This window comes from Pholis gunnellus (genome assembly GCF_910591455.1).
Source record: "Pholis gunnellus genome assembly, chromosome: 10".
NCBI lineage: Eukaryota > Metazoa > Chordata > Actinopteri > Perciformes > Pholidae > Pholis > Pholis gunnellus.
In genome coordinates, this window is record NC_136537.1 from 6,852,031 (window position 1) to 6,876,670 (window position 24,640).

At 44.1% G+C, this 24,640-nt stretch overlaps 1 protein-coding gene across 1 annotated transcript in view; it reads right to left on the reverse strand.

Moving 5' to 3' along the window:
* The window catches only part of nrg2b (neuregulin 2b), a gene marked incomplete at both ends in the record, with an annotated part of 43,478 nt that extends 20,272 nt beyond the window's left edge, over nt 1-23,206 (reverse strand). The window contains 4 exons of the mRNA XM_079167148.1: nt 626-749; nt 1,642-1,760; nt 2,252-2,414; nt 22,798-23,206. Of these exons, the coding sequence (XP_079023274.1) occupies nt 626-749; nt 1,642-1,760; nt 2,252-2,414; nt 22,798-23,206 (815 nt within the window). The remainder of the gene's footprint in view (nt 1-625; nt 750-1,641; nt 1,761-2,251; nt 2,415-22,797) is intronic.
* Nucleotides 23,207-24,640: the final 1,434 nt, after the last annotated feature.

Genomic DNA, 24,640 nt, shown 5'->3' on the forward strand with positions numbered 1-24,640 from the left:
CAACAGAGTGACCGACAACAGAGGCAGCAGCTCATATACTACGTCAGCAGCGGGATGTCCTCTTTAACGGCTCATGCCTGTGAAGTACATATGTGTACATATGCAGGTCAGTGCTAACCGTTTCCATTGAATTCTACCAGCATATTGCTAACAGGTGGAATTCAAGGCACCGGGTTTGTATATTGTATATTTTCTAACACCTTTGCATTTCTTCCCATTATTTTCATGACTTTCAGGAACCGGAAGCATTTTCACAAGCAAACGTCCCTCACTGTAGACTCAAGTGATACGCTTGGAGCAAGATACCACCAATATGAATGCATGCGGACATAATGTCCAAGTTTTGCTCTGTTGGAGCCGTCTGCTTTATATAAAAAAACGTGTTGAAAACTGTAAATATGCCGAAGGACACAATGCGTAGTGGGTGGGTGGGTGGGTGGGCCGCAGCTGTGTGTATGTGGGGAGGGTACAACCACGGAACAGAAGACAAGGCGGTGACCAGCGACACAGCGTCTGAGACCAGAGAGAGACGGAGACAGAGAGAGAGGGAGGCAGGAGAGACGGGGGAGCGACTACACATCGATGACTGAGGGGACGGGGGGGACGGACCGAGCAACCGACTTACTTGCAGGACAGCTGGTTAATACCATGTATGAAGTAACAGTCTCCTCCGTTGACGCAGTGGGCCTTCTCGGATTCGTTGCAGCGCCTGGCGTGACTCACGCCCGGAGACGGGGTGGTGGTGGTCACTACGAGGAGGACAATCAGACAGAAAGCAGAGGCAAAGGATGCCGTCATCACACGGTGCTCAAACGTTACGGCAGCCACAGGACTAGCTATCATACCTCACTGTGTGCCACAAACCTCTCAGACCTCTGAAGTGAATTTCAAAGAGCTTAGTGTAACAACTCTATCTACTTTTTGGGCAGGCATCAGTCACCTCTCTGTGCTCGCTGCAGCTCTGCAGCTCACAGCTGCTGGTGGAAAGAGCCAGGCTCAGTCGGATACACCTGCCCCCCCCCCAAACACACTTCTGTCGTCTCCTTTTCGAAACTTGACACTTTCGGTTAAATTTACAAGTTATCCGTTATTCTGTTTCCCCTCACTACTGCTTTATGGCTGTTGTAATCTCCCTATTTACACAGCATATAAAATAATCTGACACCAGAGCTGGACAACAATGATATACCGAGACTACGCTGACAGATCTTGACAGATGCTATATACGATGAAACACGTAACACACTCTGACCGCAGTCGATGAATTAAGTTTGATCAGATTCCTGCATCTTTGATATCAATAGATTCTATAATAAACACAAGTAATTCTATTCTCTTCTAACCCTTTTATGCTGAAAGAAAATCTTTGTGGAAAGGCGAAGTTGCTGACTGTTACCGGAATAATAGCTCTCATGTTTTTGTTAAACTACAGGCCATTACAAGAGCAGATATACCCACAGTATTATTTTTAGTTCTCAGAAAGACAGATGAAAGGGACTGAAACAAAGATATTGAGGAATTGAGGGGCTTGAAGAACAAAGCATACAAGGACAGTTGTATTGGTGTGCTATGATAGTTAAAAGTTGTCCTAATGGATCAGATTCTGTCGACAGATATAGAGACTGATGCGTCGTTGCTCACAGATCTGCACGCTGATTATACTCGTGACGTTTTCTTGTCCGAGTGAGTTTTCAGCCACACAGGTGTAGTTGCCGGAGTCTTCCACACGGACACGACCGATCTGCACCTTTGAGTTTTTTCTTCAGTGAAGAGGAACGAGGGGCAGAGGAAGGGAAAGAGAGAGTGATACAGAGCAGACAAAAAGAGAGCGTCGGTTATTGTTGTTTTCCGAAAAGCAGCAGACTCACCGTTGACTGACTGAGAAATTGAATTCTAGTTTCCAGCCCAGAGAAGCAATAAAGGGCTCATAACTATATACAAATGTTCGTTACGACTGGCCATGAAGGCAAATGGACAATTACTAAGTTCAAACCAGAAACAGGTTTCACTTAATCTTTACAGGAAATCATCACAACACATGAATGAATCAGAAAAAGAAGCGAATAAAAGTCCAACTTTCTACACAGTTTGGGTGCAGTGTGAAGTTGCACAGAGCTGCACGCCAGCAGCCATCGCAGTATGTACAGCATGTGTTTGAGGAAGCGGTCATCTGTCTGGATTTGGGGCATTTTCAAACCACTTGGTGTGAATATTGTGTGTAGAGTGTGAATGATATAGCTGGCAGACTCACTTGTTGGTCTTTATTTTGAGGTCTCTGCCTTTCTGAAGCTCGTGTCCATCTTTGTACCAGCGGAAGGAAGGGCTGGGATTCACCGACGCCTCGCATTTCAAGTTTAGCTTGTCCCCTTCCACCAGAGACTGGCCTCGCATCAGCCGAAGCTTAGGAGCAGAGGCTGGACAGAGAGAGAGAGACGGAGAGAGAGACGGAGAGAGAGAGAGAGAGAGAGAGAGAGAGAGAGAGAGAGAGAGAGAGAGAGGGATGGAGCGGAGAAAGAAAATTAAAGCTTGCATTATTGAAATGAACTACAGACATTCAATTAATCTATTCATTTAATTGTGCAAGTGTGCGCGTATTTGTGTGTGAGTGTGACTTTGTGTGTGTGTGAGTGTGTGTGTGTTTGTGTGTGTGTATGTGTGTGTGTGTGTGTGTGTGTGTGTGACTGATGTGGAAATCTGTTAGTGAGGGTTCAGATGTCGGGATCAAAACATGAGACAACAGGTCAGAGTTCACAGGAGAGATGGCTGAAGAAGAGAGGAAAATCAATGACACAAAGACACCCACACACACACACACACACACACACACACACACACACACACACACACACACACACACAGGAAAAGCACTTTGTTACAGTTTGAATGCTAAAAAGCAGAGACAAAGTAAAAGCTTATAGAGAAAAGAAATTTTCCATCAGAAAATCTGCAGTAGATTTTCACTATCGAGCAATATGGGCTTGTACGTGTGTGTGTGTGTGTGTGTGTGTGCTTCATCAGTCTCCAGAGAGTTTCACTCTCTCTCTTCTCTCCTTAAAAACTACAACGGACTGCATCACTGACACCAGCACTGGCAGCACAAGCACACAGAAGCTAAAGCAAAGAGACAAGTCAGCACCATATACCATTTATACACACACACACACACACACACACACACACACACGTACAAGTGATATAGAGCCAAGGAAGCACCCGGTATATTTTACACACGTGTGTGCACAAACGTGGGCCTATAACAATAGGGTGATGCCTTTATTCGCGGTGCAGAAGCTCCGGAAAGATCCCTTTTGTCCGCTGGGCCACTAACCCGGGTCTAGAGCTCTGAGTTACAGCCCATATCTACGACTATAACTATAACTATGAATCTGTTTCGGTGACTCAAATAGGTGTGGTGTTGTGGTCACTGATGGCTGTTTTGCTGGTGGCAAACACAAACAACCAATCAGACCTTGACAGATGGAATGTATTCCTGTACCAGAGCCAGAAAAGTGGCGACAGTAAACTGTGTACAAATGAGATGATAAACAAAATAAAACATTAAATTAACTGTGCTTTGCACTAAAAAAACGTGATTGATTCCCAGCAACCACTCTCTATGTCGACAGGCCAGACACGTCAGTCACTGTTCGAAAAATATGAGCCCCTTACTAAAAACAAAGCAGATAAAATGAACACGATATCAGCCTGAATCATGAGGGGGAAACAAAATGGCAATACTGTCCGTTCACCAGGTGATGCAAGGCTAGTCTGCTGACACTCTTTATTTTTCTTACTGTCAACAAATTCAATGGAAAGTCCAACACCGACAAGTATTGCACCCAAAGCGTGATATGTGTGATATTAATCCACCACTACAAATAGTCCTCACCCAAGAAGTGTTGACTCGTTTGTGCAAAAAAGAACATGTAGCCATGCTGGTTCTGTTTTTTCATGGCATTATTAAGAAAATATATACATCAATGGCAGCATTATCCTTACATTACCCAAGTGGGAGGTTAATGGGAGGAAAGAAAACACAAACTCAGAATGGAAGTAAGAAAGAGAACCTCTATGAAGTACCATCCAAACAGCTTGCAGTTATGTAAGTAGGATTTAAGTAGGATTTCTAGACTCACAACAGAACAAGCAGCACATCTTTAAATCCAGTTCTCACATTTTGTGAGATTTAGTCTTGTCACAGACTCGACACACACTCTTGATGTATAATTCCACGTCACACCAAAGCAAATCATCTCAACATCCCCAGATGCTCTCTCTCTGTCTGTCTGTCTCCCTCTCTCTCTCTCTCTCTCTCTCTCTCTCTCTCTCTCTCTCTCTCTCTCTGTGGCTCCTGGCTTGTATTGAGTTATGCTGAAGAATAACTGTCACTGTCATCGTATATTTTTTTGGAATAATTATTCTGCTATTTATATCTTCAAGATCCACAGTCGAATCTTGACTCGACTCAACTCGACTTGGTCTTGGCTCACGCTGCTGAAACCAAACAAACAAAAGCGTGACAGATGAGACGCAGCAGGCGGCTGTTTGCTGTGAAAAAGCTCTGATAAAGCCCCTGCAGCGCACACCTATAACAGCAAACAGCAGTAGAGCGTAGCGGAACGTGAAGCATCTTCTTGTCAGGGGTTGGTGGAGACAAAAGAAGAGCCAAAAGGAGAGTAAATATTGGACATGCTCGCCATAACGGCCCACTTTAAATTTGAATGTTGACGATTCAACATTGAAACCCACTTTACGCAGTGATTGACTTCCGATGAGGTCGGACATCCCGCCATGAGAACTTATTTTTAGGAGACACACATACAAACTTCCTGCTCCTTTAAATCAATATGAAAGGCCGGGCTGAGCCTTTTCTACGCCCTACTTCAGAAAGGCAGTGCTCGCTAGAAGTCATTACAGGAAAACATTGTGTGTTTTCACTCGCATCTTAAACAGGGAAGAGTTACCAGGAACCTTTGTTGTTATTGCAACCGACCTCACCGGTTAAACGTTCTTTACTCTCGTCAAGACAAACCGTTTTTTCATGAGAAAATGAGCAGCCTCCTTGCGGTTTTTTCGTCCAGCATTTTGCTGTGGATGTCTTTGCAGGAGACAATGAGGGAATCATGGGTATTGTGATCTAATAACAAGGTGCCATATGTGGAAAAGAGATGAGGTTTCATTGTGGGAGGGGCGACTTTAGGCCAATTCCAGCAGAACAGATTAGAAATTTAGACTCACGATGACAAAACCCCTCTGAGAGTAATAATCTTTGTTTGTATTGCACTTTTCAAAAGCAGGTTACAAAGTGCTTCACAGTCAGTAAATGCATTAGAAATAATCAACAGTAAATTAACTCAAAATGCCAGCAAACAAAAGAAAGAAAGAAATAGCTAGGGGACACATATAATAATAGCTTTCCTTTCGGAAGACACTTCAATAACATGAGGAAAAAAAACAATCATTTAAGTATGAATGAGTCCAGGTGTTGCACGACACGAACTACAGTCAACATGTTCCTTTCACTAACGGCAGGGCAGCACAAGATGCATGAAGCACAACCGATGTTAAAAACCAGACCGAGATGGTAGTTGTGGCTTCTCCCAAACCAGTGAGTTCATCTAAAAATATGTGTGGGAGAAAGGAGTGAGGTGTTGAAATGAAATTTAGGTCTCCACAGATTGGAATATTCTTTCTAAAGCTTGGCAAAACACACACACGAGTAGGAGGTTAGGACACACAGGAGGAGAAGGAGAGGACAGCCAGTTTGTCCATACATCCAATGTTAAATAACAGCCAATCCTTCTGTCGAGCTGTTAATCAATCCCTGCAAACTAATTCAAGTGGTCAACTCAATCACATTTGCGGCACACAGCTTGTCTCTCTCAGTGCTGTTCCCAGTGTGTGGCCAGAGCTCTGCCAGATGCCCACTGTAAAGGACTAAACGTGTTCAACATGAGTCCGTGTTCCTCAGCACATTCTGTGATAAAGGCTTGAAATGTGTTTTGATACTCATGTGGCAGGATTTGTACATGAAAGAAGGGAAGGTTGTGTCTTTATTACATATTCATTCTCGTATGATTGTCCAGGACAGGACGTGTTAGTGTTAACGTCAAATTTCAATTACGATTTTGGCTTCCAACAATTATGATAAGTAGATAATCGACATAAAGCGATTATTGTGCCTCACTGCAATGATGCTCTAGTTTTGCTTGAAGTTTTCGCCCCGCTTGGCGGGTCAGGGACGGTCGCTCTGTGTGGGAGGATCCCCTCATGGGGAACTCTCCCCGGAGCTGGCTGACCCTCGCTGGGCGTATTTCCTCCGTGGCGGTGCACGGCGACCGGATCTTATGTCATCTTGAGAAGGCCCCTGGTGAAGGTGGCCCCTCGGCGCTTATAGCTCAGTGCTGTGCCTTCTCTCCCTTGCTACGGAAAATGAATGTCAACCAAGGCGGACTGGTGACAACCGACCCGACCTTGGAACACGGACGCCCGTCTTGTTTACCGTGCTTTGTGGGTGTGATGTCATCACCATCGTATCTATACAATGTGTTTGTGACTAAATTGTTTACATGAACACGACATTCTTCATAGAACTCTTGATCCATCCAGTATACATTGTCTAAGTCCATCATGGTTAGTCTAGAGAGGAAACCTGACATTTACTGTTTATGTTTTAGGTAGCTAAAGATATCTCCTGCTCCAGTATTAAACTCTATTGTATTACCAGGAGTACATGCACACTGGAATCACGGCTCCCTTTAATTGTGTTAGTGACATTATGACCAACAGGTCTTCCTCTGGCAAATACCAACAGGAAGGAAATGAGAGATATAGCAAAATGACCAGTGACATCATCATCATCTTATCAAATTAAACTCTACTTACCTGACGTGAACACCCTGACATGTTGCATGTACCCTACATTTCAATATTAAGCTGTTTAGATCAACCAAAGTGGGTTTGAAGGGATTTCTTCTTTAAACTAATTCTTGATGTAAGAGTTGAAATATATACTTTTTCTTAGAATAAAATTAGGGCAGCAACTAACGTTTATTTTCTTTGTTGATTAATCTGTCTATCGTTTTCTCGATTAATGGATTAGCTGTTCGCTCTATAAAATGTCCTCAAATGTCTTGTTTTGTTATCAGACATTCAGTTTACTGTCATAGAAGCTGTCAACTAATCAATTAATCGTTGCAGCAGTAAAACACTTTGCCAGTTGGAAGTGATGATCCAATACGTCTCCGACGCAAAATCACTTTCTAAAAACAAAAACTTGCAGAATCAGGCAAATCATTTTGGAAATCCTTGAAACAAGATAATTAGCATTATAATACATGACATTAGTTTACCCCACTGACACATACTTTACAATTGTTTAAAAAAAGCACTTCTAAACTATATTTGCAAGATGGATATTACCGCCGCAGCTCCACTTAACAACCATCCAGATGAGACTCATCGTGGAGTGAGCCGGTCTGAGGTGAGACTGTCGGGCTTTTAAGCAGGTAAGTGTGGAAATGAGTGGTGAAAGTCAGCCTGAAGCAGCTGTGAGTGGTGAGCCCGGTTACCAATGAGCGCATCCCTCCCTGGGACGCTCTCCTCGGGCAACGTGGAAGTTTTGTCGGCCTGGGAAAAACCCGAAGGAAATTACCCTTCACGGATGGGACGTCCACATTTCATGGGTGTGACGGTGTCGGATTGATTGAATCGCTACAAATTCCCACTCCAATTTGAGCTCAGCTGACATCACGCCTCAAGTCGCTTTAGGTATTAAAACATCCTTATGAATTTGTCCTTTCAAAATAAGTAAACAATTGAAATTAATCCCGGCAATACCGCATGTTCCTGCATGTGTATTGTATAGTTATTTTAATCAGACATCAAAATGACTTCATGGCATTAAAGACCAAATGGCCGGGCGGTTATTCAATATGATAATGTACGTCTTTCAGTGGAATCATATTGTGATGAAACCATACAACGAGATATCGTGATACACTATTACGACGTCTAAATTGTTAATAACGAGCATACTAACTCAAATTTCTTAGAAAATCGGATTGATTTGCACCAAATTTCTTAATTAAATGATAAAAACACTCAATATTCAATTCACACAAGAGGATACACAACCATGTGGATATTTCATATCAACTGTTCATTTAATTAATTACCAAAACACATCCTATATTGAGATATACGTATATATTTATATATATTTGAGATACGAAATAAGCTTTATCGTGATAGAAGATTTTTTTCCATAATAAACAACAATAATCCAATGACACTTCAATGTGTGTTCTACTATTATTCTATTTCTATGCAATGTACTCCAATGCTCAACTGCATTAAACTTATTGTGAAGAACTTCTAACTGGATATGAAACAGTCTCAGTTTAATACCGATGCGTCTAGACGCTCTATGTTAGGAAACCAGAGGTTTTGTAAATGGACCCTGGTAATTGGAAAACACGACCGTACCGGCAAAATCAACACAAAATGAAAGTTCCTTGTGGTAGCTTTAATTTCAAAGTGAGTTATTCTTACGTTTACTCATAGGTTTAAAAAGCTGTAAAACATAAAAACAACGTCGCTGCACACTCTACTGTTGCTGCCCCGATGTTCCGAAACCAGATCACAAATGCTGAGGAGGAGGAATTCACTGTGAAGGGTTCTCCATTAAGTCTTAAAAACCACTCTCCCTTTGCCAGAAACACATTAGCACCTATGGGGAGCATTAGGATGTTGGACAGATGATGTTTTAAATAAGTAATTTAATTGATATTTCCATCTTGCCTCATTGCTTAGACCTTCATTTTCTCTGCATTAATTACTAGAGACACATGTAAGACAGCACAAGGATCCCGCTACAGGGTGAAAAAAGGTGACTGAGTGTGGAACACTACATCTTTAACGCATGAGACTCTTCTACTCTCATAACTAGAGTCGCTATTTAAAAATGTTAGGGATTCATAGGGTAGACCTATCATTTGTGAGACATCAGCAGCCAGCAACTTCAACACAAACACATGTGAGCTCAGCCCACTAATAGACTGCCAAAACTCCATATTTCACGATACTGCTACAATAATGGCGTTTTATGTTACTATCTGATGTCGACCTTTGAATCGTTGTAAAATCCATCCTCTTTATTACTTACCTGTAAAATTATTAGTAAATAGACCGGAGAACATCCAAGTGGGCTTATAAATCCCCTGGGCCCCTTCAAAACCTCGCAGAAATGCCTCAATTTGGCAGCACTGCTGGCTAACAAGCACATAAAAGATACTGTGGATGAAAACACAAATTAAATTCACTTAATTTGCAAATGTTGTGTTTGAGGTTGAGGTTTAGTTTGATAAGGAAACATTCGTACTACTGCAGACGTAAAAAAACAAAAAAAAACAAAGCCTGCACAACAATTTATGTTGTGCATAAAGAGAGCGAGAGAGAGAGAGAGAGAGAGAGAGAGAGAGAGAGAGAGAGAGAGAGAGACTGTGAAATACATGTGCACCAGCACAATTAGAGTGGATTCACACATCCCACACACCACAGGCACCAAGCAAGCCATAACAAGTCTAATTCTGCAGCTGCAATTTACACACAGATTTTCCTCAGCACTGTGAATGTGCATGAATGTGTGTGTGCGCATGAGAACATGTGTGACGCACAGATGTGCTCGTGAGCATTATGTTGTCTGCACCGATGGATATATATGTGTGATCATCTGTGTGTGTGTAAATGTGTATTGAATGTGTGTGTGTGCACTGTAAGTTGCTGATCCAAGCCTTCTGTATCACTGAGTGATGAGAGAATTCCTCAGTGAGAGCACAGAGGGGTGGGGGTGTGGTAGGGGAGCCACAAATGGACAGCATTGTCTGGCCAATAGCCTGTGACCGGCCTGCTCCCCTAGCCAATCACACGTGACCAGCGCTCCCATCAGCCGTCCATCAAGAGGTCCTTCTTTTCAAGGTCAGCTGATGCTCCCTCCCTCCTCTCCTCCCTCTCTCTTCCTCTCTCTCTCTCTCTCTCTCTCTCTCTCTCTCTGTCCAGCAAAGCAGGCATCAACAAAACTGATCAGATTTCTTGGTAAGCATGATCCAATAACAGAGAGTCATACGACAGCCAAACCAATTAGGTGTGTTCGAAGACAAGGTATGGCACTCTTAGAAGGCGTGGTCAATGGGCTGAACGTGCATGTGAGTCAGCTGACAGACTCGTGAGAAAGTCTGAGAAGAAGTACAGTACATTCATAAAATGTAAGAGGAACCCGACGTGTGTCCTAACGTCGGGATCTGCATATTACGTTTGTTGTATGTGTCGGCCGTGTTTGTGGGCGAGCGCGCGTGTGTGTGTGTTCATGTATAAAAGAGAGAAGCTCCTTCTATCTCATTCTCCGATCAGTGTGATTTCTGCAGCGCACAGCTGTCACCATGGAAACCAGGGAGGGAGCAGGAGATAGAGAGTGAGAGAGAGAGAGAGAGAGAGAGAGAAGATGTAAAGCAGAAAGAAAGGGAAAAAAAGATTGAGAAAGAGTAGGAGTGAGCTTGAGAAATAGTGTGTGTGAGAAATAGAACGAGAGGAAGGGAAAGAGTGAGAGGGAGAAAGAGAGAGAGAGAGAGAGAGAGAGAGAGAGAGAGAGAGAGAGAGAGAGAGAGATGCGCATTAGCTGTTGAATGATAGCAGTCACAACAGGCCCTCATGCAGTATCACCCAGCTAACCTCTGCACAGCAGCAATAGCAAGCCCAGGGCAACCCTTCATGTATGTAAGTGTCTGTGTGTGTGTGTGAGTGTGTGTGTGTGGGTGTGTTGCAAACAAAGAGTGTGTGGCATTGTGTGTGTTTGACTGTGTGTGTGTGTGTGTGCTTGTCACATCCACATTTGATAAAGAAAATCATTCTGTGTGGATGTGTGTGCGTGGTTGCAAGAGTGACTGTCAATAAATCATTCCCTTCTTCCCCTTTGTTTTTTTGTAGTCACACAAACACATACGCTGACACACACACACACACACACACACTGACTTGACCTTGTCTCTCATCGCTGGTGTTGTGCATTGTTCTATTGGCTGCAGGGAGATCTATTTAAGTATAAATACACCCCTCAGATTTCTACAGAAATCAGGTTCTTTTCAAAGACAGACACACAACTACGCACATACACACGTGTAGAGATGTGTGTGTGATAGTTGTGGGTCTGGAGAAGAGGATGATATGGGGAAATAGGGAGAAGCAGGATGTTGAGATAGATAGATAGATGGATAGATAGATAGATAGATAGATAGATAGATAGATAGATAGATAGATAGATAGATAGATAGATAGATAGATAGATAGATAGATAGATAGATAGATAGGGAGGATGTGCAGAGTTGGTAATGAATAGTTAATGAAGGGCTTGCGGGCAGATCGGTGGGGAAAAGCTATTCTCTCTGTCTCTCCTTTCTCCTTCTCCTCTTTTTCTGGGAGTCGTGTGCAAGTCATTCTGTGCCCCACCTGTCCTCCATTTATGTACCCCCCCAACACTTTCTATTCTTTCTCTTCTCTCTCACCTCTTCCCACCTCTCACCCATTCATCTTCCCTCCGCTCTCTCTCTTACTCTCTCTCTCTCTCTCTCTCTCTTTCTCTCACACCTCTGCCTCCTTCCTGTTTTCATCCATCCTGCTCTCTCACCTCTCCCTCCATATCTTATCTTCCACGCCTCACCCCACCATTTCCCACCTCTCATCTCTCCCATCAACCTTCCGCCCTCAACAGGCAGACACACCATTAACTGCAGGCTTGTAAAGCAGACTAACAGACACAATTCTCCTGATAAGAGGATTGAAGCATTGATCACATCCGTCCTCCATGAGGGGCTGCAGATTCCACAAAAGAATGATGTCCCACTGCCCCTTTGAGAAACCGACAATAGAGGAAGGTGCCCTACTGCAGCTTTGAAAGACAAAGATGTTGAGATGTCATTCTTGTGGTGTACCCCAGGGCTCTGTGCTTGGTCCCATTTCTGTCAACGTGTGCAGCAGTTATTTTACATCATTTGTAAAAATGGTATCGGTGTGCTAGACCTGAATATCAGATGTATATTTGCATTTCTGATATCAAGGAATGGATCTAGCAACATGTATTACAAGTAAAGAAGGACAAAGAAGAGAGTATTACTTGAGGGAGAAACTAACTGTCTCATATCAGTAAGACCGTCACCAAGATGGCAGCATACATTTCTTGGGACAACTGTGTACCTTTTTGAAGAACATTATCCTTACCGAAACCAAAGTGAGTGCACATTTTAGACCTTGACTAAACTCCCATTGGATGTGAGCTTTAGAATATATTTAAGGTGCATGAGAGCTAAGAAAATCAGCAACATTACTAAAAATGAGTCCAACCCAGCAAGAAGCAGTCAGTCAATCATACAGGTTAAAAACAAACTCCCAGGTTATTTAAATATATTAGAAAGAGAAAACACACGCTCACTTTCGGTTTTACCTCCCAATAAAGTTGTAGCAAATGTGGCACAACAAACAGCTTTTCAGTTTTCTGCCTGTCCGACCACTTATGTTTCTTTTCCCCTTAATTAGTATGTATGTATGTTTGACCATCGCTTTACAAATGTCAAACTGAGCCACCAGTAGGAGTAGAGCTAGTTAGCTGTTAGCAACCATCGGCAGTCCTACAGTGTGTTTGGCCAGCAGCACCATCAGCTAACAGCTACCAGAGCTAACGGCTAACGGGGCCAACACAGCTAACAGAGTTAACAGAGCTAACAGCTACCAGAGCTAACAGCTAACGGGGCCAATACGGCTAACAGAGTTAACAGAGCTAACAGCTAACAGTTAATGGAACCAAACACACAGCTGGGCTGACAGTTTATTTTCAGAGGAAGCGCTCAACAGTCAACAGGAAGCGTTACACAGCGAACTGCTGAACTGGTGCAGAGAGCTGCATAGATTAAATTGAGAGCGTATCTGTTGAATGAGACATGAACAATGCGACTGATAAGCTTGTGGTCTAGAAGGGGAGCAATTGTGGTTTGTATTCATTCAATCAAACATTACAGTAGTGGTCGCTGCAGACAAAGCCAGCGGAGGTCTGCACTCTACTGAATGCACTTCTCTAGAGGTGTAATATGTATGCCTTCTGAGATTTCAGCACTACTTTGTAATAAACCGTAGTCAGGTGCTGTTCGGCCTCACAGCTCAGGACTTAAGTTTGGTTCACACTCGGCCTGACCCTGGAACAACGTCGGCATGGAAATGAGGGTGTGCACTTTTCTTACAACTTTGATTTGAAGGTAGAAATGTACAGTAGCAGACCCTGGAATAACAACCTGAGTGATAGCTTAAGTGACAGCCTACTAAATAATTTCAGTCATGTCTTTCTACTAGATTAACAAGTTAAGAAAGTCAGATCTGAATCAGCTTATTGTGGTGTCTTTGTAGAAGAGGGAGACTGCTTTCGCCTAACGTGTAGATGCGTACAGTTGTGAGATATTCTCTGATATAAACGTATTCATATGGAACTCATTGTAAAAACTGATGGGTTGAGGTTGATGAATACATTTTACAAAAGAAAATTAAGTTTTTGAGACCATGAATTGCTGAAGAAGACGCGCTAGCAGGAAATTACTAAAATGTAATTTCAAAAATGACGTGTACATAAGTCCATGTGTGCCGGCTTTGCTTCTATATCAAATGTTATGCCGACATTTGAACCTTCTTTGACTTTGTTCTATGCATGTGTGGGTTGTTTCGCAGACTGTTGACTGCATGGACGTAAAACATCGTAAGGAGAGAAAAACGCTGTTCATGAGGCTCACCTGAAGGCAAAAGCTTTGTGCGTATTTAAGTTTGACTTCCATTTTTCTTTACATTTTTCTGAGGCAGAAATGTCTCCATTATGTAAGTAAGTATGACACGAAATTGCGAGGCTATAGAGACTTAAGAAGTCTCACTAGCCTCTTGGCCTTTTGTTTGACTGGCACTGCTGCACATTGAATCCCCATCGGCATTTCCACATCCACTAAAATGAACGCGCTGCACTGACAAAGGTTTATTGAGGATTAAATCTGCACATGTCAACTTTTTTTATTTTTTTTTATAATTTAAGTTAATTTCCCAGAAATCTTGTAATGAAACCTCCGTATAACGACGACTGCATGCTCCTTTATCAGCCGGTCCGCCTGTGATGGTTTATACTAAAGAGACAAGAGCAACACAAGATGTATTACGAGTGAGTCCAACTTTCACTGGACAGGGTGCTCATTTACTGCTGCTCAAGTGACAGCATCTCACTTTCAAGTTGGGTTTTGTCCTTTTCAGTTGATTAATAAGAGACCATGCGTGACTAGGGATGGGTATCGTTTGAAAATGTTCTCTACCGATACGTCCTACCTGGTCCTACTACTGGCCATAGTGAAACACAGTGGAAATATCATTTTACCGTTTACCTTAAATTACCGTAAAAAGATTTTAACACCATCTGTTCAATTGCTTGTGGATGCTTTATTCCAAATATTGTGAATGTGACGGATAAACCTAACTTAACTGGCTGTAGCAAATGAATGGCCCAGAAGGAGGTCTCACCTCTTTGTAATCAATGTCTTTGTATATCAAAGTCTGTGATCAGTACTTACATTCATTCTGGTCATGCAGTAAACTTTACACATATTGGAAAAGCATTTTTCATTGTTTCTCAGAGGCTTTTGGGAAGAATTTGGAGCCAGATCCGCTCATAGCCATGCTAGGAGTAACAAGCTCCTTATTATCTGCCAATGGGTATGAAAGAAACAGAAGTTGTTGGATTTGCAGCATAATTGCCAAAAAATAAATTTCAGTATCTCCAAACCAGCTGAAAAAAAGAAGCCGAAATATTATTTCATAAGATATGAAATGTAGTGCCAACACCTTCTCAATCCCTCCAAAGAAAATGCAGATCCACTACTTCTCAAAAGCTATGTTGCTCACCAAGAAGCATACAGCGATGCAAAAACAAACACATAGTGCACACAGTATCTACCACAAGCCTATAATAGATCAGAGATAACATCTAGAGAGGCTGAGGACATCTGGAAGACAGATGAAGATATTCCACCTGTCACCATCAAAGATCGCCACAACAGAGAGAGATAAAGATAGCCCACGCCTTTCTGAGCCCAAGATAGCACGATATCGAACCAAAGGGATGTTTTAACCCTTTTTCTTGCCCCAAAAATATTTGCAGCGCACTCCTTCTCCACCATTCCTCGTGTTTACATGGAAGTTCAGAGGGGCGGTCGCATTAGTTGAATCCCTTGCTTGAAAACACATTGGATGGGAGACAGAGCAGTTGTTGCTCATGAAGCCTGAACCGGAGTGACAGTTGAAAACTTTTTTACAACTTCATGAATATCAGGCGTTCAGTCGGGCACAGCAGGGCTACTGGAGAAGAATGCCAAAGATGATAATGGCTTTCCAAGCAAACAGCAGGGCGACTCAGATGTATCAAAACAGAAGCAAACATTTTTTAAATGCTTTATCTGGAACGCCAACTGACAAGTTCTTGGCGCGAACGTTTCTAATTATTCAATTCTGAATTTGATGTCTCATCTAATTCTGCTGTGAAATAATCCGAACAGAGAAACAGAGGGGGCACCGGCCAAATCCATCCGAGCTGAAACAGACACTTTGCTGATGCAGTGTGGAGGGTGTGTGCAGTGGCAGCCGCATTAGTGTGTGGGTGGCGTGTGCAGTGCATCTGCATGCGTTTGTGTGTGTGTGTGTGTGTGTAAGTGGGGTTACACAACGACCTATCTCATTCACAAACTGAGCCATGTGGCACTGGGGCTGGTCCCTTTAAGAGGCATGTGTCAGAGTTTTCTACTAAGGCTGACTGCTGGAAAAAAAGGCGAGTGTTGATACATTATTGACAAGAAAGAACACACACACACACACACACATACTCTTATATATGCTAGATATCTGAAGGACATGTACATGAGTTAGGTAGTCGTGAGTGTGCAGAAAAGCGTGCTAATACACACACGTCGACATTAAAAGTTGATCAGTGTAATGTCAGTTGTACATAAATAGGCAAAAACATGGACTATACATCCTTTCTCTCTCTCTCTCTACACACACACACACACACACACACACACATATACATACACACGCATATGCAGGAGAGGGGAGGAATCCTCAGCCTTCTGTTATTCAGTGTGCATAATTTATAGCAGCCCCAGATCTCCCTGCTAATGACAGCACACTGGGGCATCTGCAGCGCAGCAGCAACAGTAACAGCTATCTGGCATGGCTGTGTGTGTGTGTGTGTGTGTGTGTGTGTGTGTGTGTGTGTGTGTGTGTGTGTGTGTGTGTGTGTGTGTGTGTAGAGGTATAATGCTCTGTTGAGACAAGGACAGTGAGAGAGACAGAAGGAGAGAGAGAGAAAAGAGGAGAGAGAGACACACAGAGGGTGTCTGAAATAGACACAGATAACGCAACAAAGAGGGGAAAAGGATGAGACAGACAAGTGAGAGACCTCTCACACACACACACACACACACACACACACACACACACACACACACACAGTTTTGTAAAGTCACTGATTCAACCAGTGCATCTCCCTGCATGTGCATTCATATCAATGTTCCGTATGTATGTTAGTCGGAGCGCCACCTTTTCTCTGGCTTAAGGTGGAATGCCTCTTAATTAAAGAATTCACCAAGTATTGTTCCAACGGTGTGATTGATGCACAGAGCGGCCTGTAAATGTACAGGTCCAGCTCTGTTACGGCTCCACAAACACTTCTCTGTCATCCCTCGGCTAATGGAGGCAATCGTTCACTGCAGAGCTAAAGGTGTTCGCACCAAAGAACGCCACGATGAAAGCTTAAATTCACCGGGGACGGTTTAATGACTTGTTCGAGGGTGTGGCCTCGGATGTGTTTCCTGTTACAAGGATTGTTTTTGACATGCTGCGCCAGAGCAAAAATCTCCTAATTCTGGGATTTGGAGATCAATGCCACAGCGGTTCTGCCCTCCAGCTGCTGCACACACTGATGTGAGTCTGAGCGGAGAGACAGCGCTGCACGCTAGCCCGGAGAAATGATCCTGCTGCTGATAGGGTGCAGGAGCTACACACATGCAAACACAGTCTGCTATGCATGGGTCAGGCAGTCAACATAGTCTCATATGCATGCACACTAATCTGCAATTACACTACGCATTCGATACCACTTATACATAATTATACACATTTTGCACAGACACACACACAACTACATGAACATACATTCCAATTTAGCAAGAAATCATAACCGTCAATTTGGCAATCAAATGAGAGTTTTGAGTGTTTTGAGATCTATGTCACAGAAGGCTTGGTCACAATAATCATTCTGAAGGTGAATGTGCTCATTCACTGTGTTCCTGAGAGTGAGACGAGAAGCTTGACACCACCGTCAGTGTTAAAGTAAGTACAGAGCTGAGGTCGGTTAGGCTAGCTTAGGATAAAGACTAGACAGTTAGCCTGACTGTCTCCAAACGGAACAGAAATGCACCAACACACACCAGTAAAGCCATCAACGAACACAAAATATCTTGTGTGTTGAATCTTATCAAAGAACACTTGTGGTGATTGGCTGCGTGCAAAACCTAAACAAGTTAATTCACTGAAACAAAGTCATTTTTTTCTAGATCTGGGTACAAAAAAAAGATCAAATGCAGGTATCGATTGACGGAGAAGTTTTGATACCACTTGTTACTGGCTTATTTCGTATCGAGTACCGATACCCGGCCCTGTCTGCAGCTGTAGCACATGCTGGCAGATACAGTCGGTGAACACAGGTTTTGGTTTTGGTGTCTGCTCAGGTACCAAACTCACTCAAAATGTGGAATATTTAGCCACACTAAAAGCGTGAGGATCTAGACGAAGGTGGTTTACAGAGTGGCGGTGAATTTGTTTTTAGACATTCTAGATACGATAAAACAATCCATGAACTTAAGTGTCCTCACTCTACCTTGCTATTACTGGAAGTTTTACATGTGCAATATTGCGGCATCTATTTGTAATATCAAAGCTGAAGATCTCTCCCTCTCCCCCCCCCCCCCCCCCCCCCCCCCTGTCTCTCTTTGTGTGGCTGACTGACAGGAGGGCAGGCATAAGCTGAACCACACACTTCAGCTACAGTCAGCTACAGCATGGGGGGAGGGGGGGGAGAGAGAGAGAGAGCATGAGAGTTGAGGTATGCAGCACTAGATACAGCATCAGAGACAGGAGCATGTTTGGGCATCAGACAAAGCTATTTCAGGAAGAAAACTGTCAATGTATCTCAAAAGGCACGCCAGCAGCAATGATCAGAGAAGACCTACATCACGCTTTAGACTGCCTGGGATCTTAGACTGCTTTTGTACTTTTAAAAGAGAGAGAGAGAGAGAGAGTGCGAGCCGTCCACACACACAACTCAGTTGCTTTCTCTGAGTGAAGCGGGGAGAGGGTAGTGAGAGCAAGGCGGTGACGGCCGCTTGAGCTCAGTGGAGACTTACATGTGGTTTCAGATTCCCTATCAATTACTCAACTCCTGTAGCCTGGAATTCTATATTAGCTTGTACTCCATTCTTTCACGTCAGACATTGCAGACAGTACGGCAGAGTCTGATTTGCAATTTTGCCTCATCAAGCTGTATTCAGTGTTAGCTATGGTAGGCTCAATAACATTAACAGTAAACCTCACTGCTCTCGCCAAAACATTGGCTGTTTTTGGAAGATGGCTCTGCTATCTTTTACAGTGCAAAAAGAATAGATTATATCTACTGTCTCATAATTTCTCTCACAACGACGGGCCTGTGCTCCTGACGTTGCACAACCGTAGCTTGCTGTAAATGTCAACATTCGCTGGCAAGTCTGAATTACACCTTGAGACAGTCAGCTGTTTCAAAGAGATATTAGCAATTTATACCATTGTCATTATGTCAAAACGGACATAACGTGGCTTTTACCTGATCATGTAGAGCAGAAATATCTAGAGCAGCTCTCTAAATTTCAACAAATCAGACAGGTGCTGGTAGTCTACAAACACAGCAAGCTGAACAATGTAGCTCAAAAAGGCTACTCTTTTGTTGTTTTCATGCTGCTTCATTGTTTTATATGATTGTACTTTTGCCACATGATAAAACTGACAAACGGAAACAGCAGTACTGTGGTTTTTCCCAGAATACACACAGTAAATGCTAATGGTATTGTAGGCTACTGTTATGTATTATCCTCTTTGTGTTTGGCACTTGAACGCAGACTGGCCAATCGTAGCATATATCAGCCAGCGCTGACCAGGGTCCAACAACTAACCGTCTCTGCTCCCTCGACTCTCATGCGATCGTTTCTCCTCATTTTCAGGCTGGTTTAGTGGATTTGGAGCTAGTTAAACGTTGTGTAATAGTGACACTCGTTACCCCCAGAGGTTAAAAGGAGATATACTTTTCTAAAATGTTATGTTTCTACATAAAATCCTGTGGCGCTAACATTAGCAGGACATGTTAGCACATCATTAACTAGAATTAGCTTGTCAATGCTACGCTAGCTACTAAAAGGACATGATTTTCATGATTATAAGAGTAAATAAAGACACACATGGCTTTAAAGGAACAGTGTTGTTCTTTGAATTCATTGTCTTCTGTCGGTAACGCCATGTGATGTGGTTAGTGACAGTGTGGGCTCCATGGTAACGCAGCTCTGACAGCTTGACGGAGTAGCAACGGGGGCGGGTCTTAGGCTCAATTAAGAGATTGACCTGAGACCTGAGATTAGTCATGAGACGGGACGCAAGGGCCCACAGAATATTAGTAAATATTCCGCAATTTGGGGACAACTAAAAATGCTTGACCTTTAGTTTTTAACTGGGTGCTTGGAATGGAGAGCAGTGATTGGTCAGCAGATCTGAGAGGGAGGCGGAGTAGAGGGATGAGCAGTTTAGAGATTTAACCTGATGACAGTCCATGCAGTGCTTTAAAAAAATGTATAAATGAAATAAAAGAAAGAGGGAGAGGGGACCGGTGTACCTCCACCTGGCTGGTTCACACCATTCAAACATTAGAATAACCGTTTCCTAAATATCAGATAACATTTTCACACAGAACTGTACAAAGCTGTCTGGAAAAAAACTAATTATAAGAACTTGCTCCATACAACGCAAACACAGGTTTTACAGTATAATTGGGGAAAAAATGAAAAATGCGCCACTATAATATAGGAATGTTGACATTATTTGATAGGAGTGTGTACAGAAGTGGGCGTTCCAGCAGCGGGGCTGTGATTGGCTGGCTGAGTTTAGAATAGGTTTGGGATTGGTTGCGCTCAGGGTGTGTGTCTGCTGGCACGCCCCTTACCCCAACCCATCTTTAAGCTGCAGTAACTTCTGTCTCAAAGGAAATTCTCCTACAGTAGCCTCTCCTGCACATCTCCAGTCTGATCCCTGCCAGGAGTCCTGCTCGGCCGTAGCTCATTAAACATCCACCCTGACGTCACTGCATCCACCCAATGAAAAGTGTCAGAGCAGCCAGTGAGTGAGCTACAACGGAGGGAGGGGGAGTACTGGCCTATAAGCAGCTGTCTTTTGAAATACTTCATTGAAAGTTGATGACTTTGAGATGTACCACGCATACAAGTAGACACGTGAAGCTGCATTTGTGCTCCAACAAGTTGTAATGTTTGAATGCTGGTTTCCTGTTGTTAAACAATAATGTTTGAAAAGTGATAAGTTTGCGTTTAGCGTTCCTTTAACCTCGTTCTGGGCGTGGATTTTGTACTTCTGTGATTAGTTTTGGCAGATGAATCCAAATCAATCTTAGGAAATTAGCAGAGGTGACGATGGAAAGCAACATTTGTGTTCTTGTGATGCTGTGGACATTCAGAGGCTTCTGGTTGCCACAGTGCGGGTCTACTGTGTCACCACACACTGTGCAGGTCTAATTAGGTTGTGTTTCTCTCTCTATCTCTGGCTTCTGGTGTGTGTGTGTGTGTGTGTGTGTGTGTGTGTGTGTGTGTGTGTGTGTGTGTGTGTGTGTGTGTGTGTGTGTGTGTGTGTGTGTAGTGTACGGGGTGATTCAGCTCATAAGTGGGTATCTCCTCTCCTGAGCTTATCCCTGGCTAGAAAATGTGTTTCAGACAGAAGCCTGATTGCAACAGCACAGTCATAAATAAATGACTTGATCATTTTAGTATGTCACGGAGGTAAAAATAGAACATCACGTTGTTAGATGAACCCTTTGTGATGACTTCTGAGTTACTTCCCTTTTACGGATTCAACCCTGTACACACACTGGTGGTTTGCATGGAAATGATGTTGATTCTGGATAGGAAGAACTTCGTATGATTACATTGTTCAAAAGGTTTTGTCCTCACATTCACATGACGGAGACGATGAACCCCAAAATGTTTACAGTGGTGATATTAAAGCTTTGTATTGGAGAAATGTGTTTAGATCTTATTCCCTTCTCTTTTGTGAAGCAGTGGTTCACTTCCTGTCTTTGTACTTCTACCACGTTTGACACGGGACAAGATGCTTTAACATCGTAATTACATCATATCAAAAGCAGTGTATTACTTCAAATATTGAAAACACAAATGGAATGGATCAATGAGATGATTAGCCATAAAGTCAGCATTGTCCTTACAAAGGAATTCGTAAAAGAGAGAATAAAAAGTATGAGAACCTCAGCCTTTGTAACTAACAGATTAGATGATATACAATAGACAAAACTCACACTGCTCAGGTTATGTATTATTTGAGCTGAGGAGCTGACCCTGATGCTAAACCTTTTCTTTTACCTTTGCTATGAAAATGGGTCAGTTCAAGACTTTTTTTTCTCCACGTCGGAGACAAATATACGGGGGAAATGTGAGAACGAAAAGAGAAAAAGAGCACACTCTTTATCACAGTCTCTTTTTATTTTGTTGTGTCAGGTTCAGATTGTTCATTTATTAAAGCCATTCTGATGACAATAACTTAAACAGAGTTTCTCACAAGCCTGGCCAGCCGCTGCACGTAGTTTTAGCCACCATTCACAGAAAAGAGTCATTTAAAAACCAGGAAGTGGTAAAGAAGTTTCAGTTTTTGGTTGTACTGCAAGAAAGAAAAAAAACCCACAATTGCAGATGTCCATGATGGAAACTTGAAACAAGTTGAGGTATTTGAACAGTTACCACCACCCACAGACTGTCACTGCAGTCAATACTGGCACTGTCATAACTGTGATATTAAACAGCTACAGATGTGACATAGAATACTGACTGTAGGCAACTATTCAAAGTTTGGAAAAGGTTACCTCTAGATGAGGTTCATGTCCCTGATTCTCGTCACATGTTCTGCCTAACGACCCCTCTCTGTGACACACAGGAGACTACTCTGCAGACGACTTCACTGTAATGATGTGATGATGCTGATCTTACTGGAACCCTGGCTACACGGAAGTTTCAGTACCCACTGATCGTGTCTAAGGAACCTGCTGTTTGGGGCTTAACCCCGGGTCTAACTTAGGTTTAACTAAGAGGTTTAAGTCTCTGTCACACACACCGACGTGCACACACGCGTTCCCTCTCGTGCTTCTCATTTAATTATGGGTGACCGGGTTATGGAGCACCGAAGTGCCAATCGGCTCGCGCGCATGCATATGTGAGCACGCTGACACACTATGTAGACTGCACACGTGCACGCGCCGCCAGAGAGCGGCGACCGTCTCCTTGCATCGCCATGGCAGCCTCAGTGGCCCTTACGGTGCGGTGTGAGTGCATGGCAGGTGTAACGGAAAAGCCTTAAACTTACCGCAGTCCTCGCACAACACTCTCTCCACATCCTTCAGCTCCGGCTCGCTGGCGTCCACAGGGGCGTACGATGCCTTGAATACCAAGGGCTCCGCGGTGGGGTCCATGAAAAAGATATATCTGTGGTCCTTCTCCACCGTGGTGCACGGGGCCTCGGAACCGAAGTCCCCGACGGTCACGAGCTGCTCCCTCTCGAGGCCGCCACTGTTGACGGGCCACACGTCCAGCACTTTGACATTCACACTGTAGGGCTCCCGGGAGGAGACGTTCTCCGGGGAGGAGCGCACCTCGCCCTCGATGACCACGGCGGATCGGTACGCCTGGTCCTGGAGGGAGTTAAGACTCGGGGCGTAACAGGCGAAGGAGACCCCGATGACCAGCATGGAGAAATGCACTGGATCAAGCCTCATGCCGTCAGCCTGTGCTGTGCTGCAGTGCTGCTGGGCGGCGGAGCGAGCTGGAAGAGAGAGACGGCGGCGAACGGGCTCCGGCAGAGCAGGCAGGGCAGAGCGGCAGACCTTGTGGAAGTGTCCATGCCATCTGTGTCTGCCGCTGCTTTCCCCATACGGCTGCTGGCCTCGGATGGGGGGACACACCAGCCTAGGAACCGGAAACGGCCCGCTTCTGCATGCTTAAAAATGTGATTGCTGCATTCTCCTTCAACCAACCACCCTCCCCCTCTTATCTCCCCTTTTCCTGAAAGGCAAAACAAGACTCGTAAATTAGCCTCCTCTCGAATCCAGGGCTGAAACCTCTCTCTCTCCCTCTCCCTCCCTCTCCTCCCTCTCTCTCTCTCTCTCTCTCTCACTCTCTCTCTCTCTCTCTCTCTCCCACTCTCTCTCTCTCTCTCTCTCTCGCTCTCTCTCTCCAGCTAATAGGCTAGCATCGCATGGGTGGGCGCATTGCCTCTCTGGAATGAAAAAAGCAGCTTGCGCGTACAGGGGAATCACAAGAAACGATACGCACTCCACGCACACGCAAGGTCGGGTCCTTTATCCACTTATTTCGATCGAGTCCTGTAAACCCCGTTAGTCGGTATAGGAAACAATTACAAAAAGAAAAGAAAAAAAAAAGAAAACCGGGGTGGAACAGACTGACAGGATGAGATAGCAGCGGTTATCCGGTGAGGCGATGCAACAGCGCGCACCCTCCAGCCGCGTCCCCTGCGCCCCTCATCAAACGCGAGAGGCTTACGTGAGCAAACATCACCTGCCCGGTCACTGGCGTCGGCTCGCCACGTCCTGCGCAAACACCCTAATGACCCGGGCACCCAGCGCACACAGCCACCGACCCAACCGGCATGTGACCATGCCGGTCGACTGTGTTAAACCTCTGCGGGTGTGGGTGCGAGAGAGAAAATCGCGCACGCAGTGCACAGACACGGAGTGCGTCGGTAGCCAAGCCCCTGCACGGCGCCCACTGTGGATCTCCGGTGCGAGAGAGGCTATAGGCGACTAGTACCCACACTGCGGATAGTTGTTGCGATGACTAACGCTGCGAAATTCTCTCAATGGATTCGTCGGCATGGCGAGGCGAGCTCAGAGTTCCCAGACTTTTCGCGTTAAACGTCCTCAGACATCTATGCGCTCGCTGCGCGCCGCAGGAGAGCACACCCAAAACCTGACATTTTCCACACTATTATGCGAGTCATTGCAGTTCACTCATATTTCCGCGGGACACTGCACAGTTTTACGACTCTATAAGGCAACAAGTGGGGGCATCGGTTACCCCAACCTGTGGGTATTGTGCTGGAGAGACGTTCAATCTTTTTGCCAATCCTGCTCAGCTACAGCTAATAAAACCACTTTTTTTCATTGAACGCATCTCCACCAATGAAAAGAGAG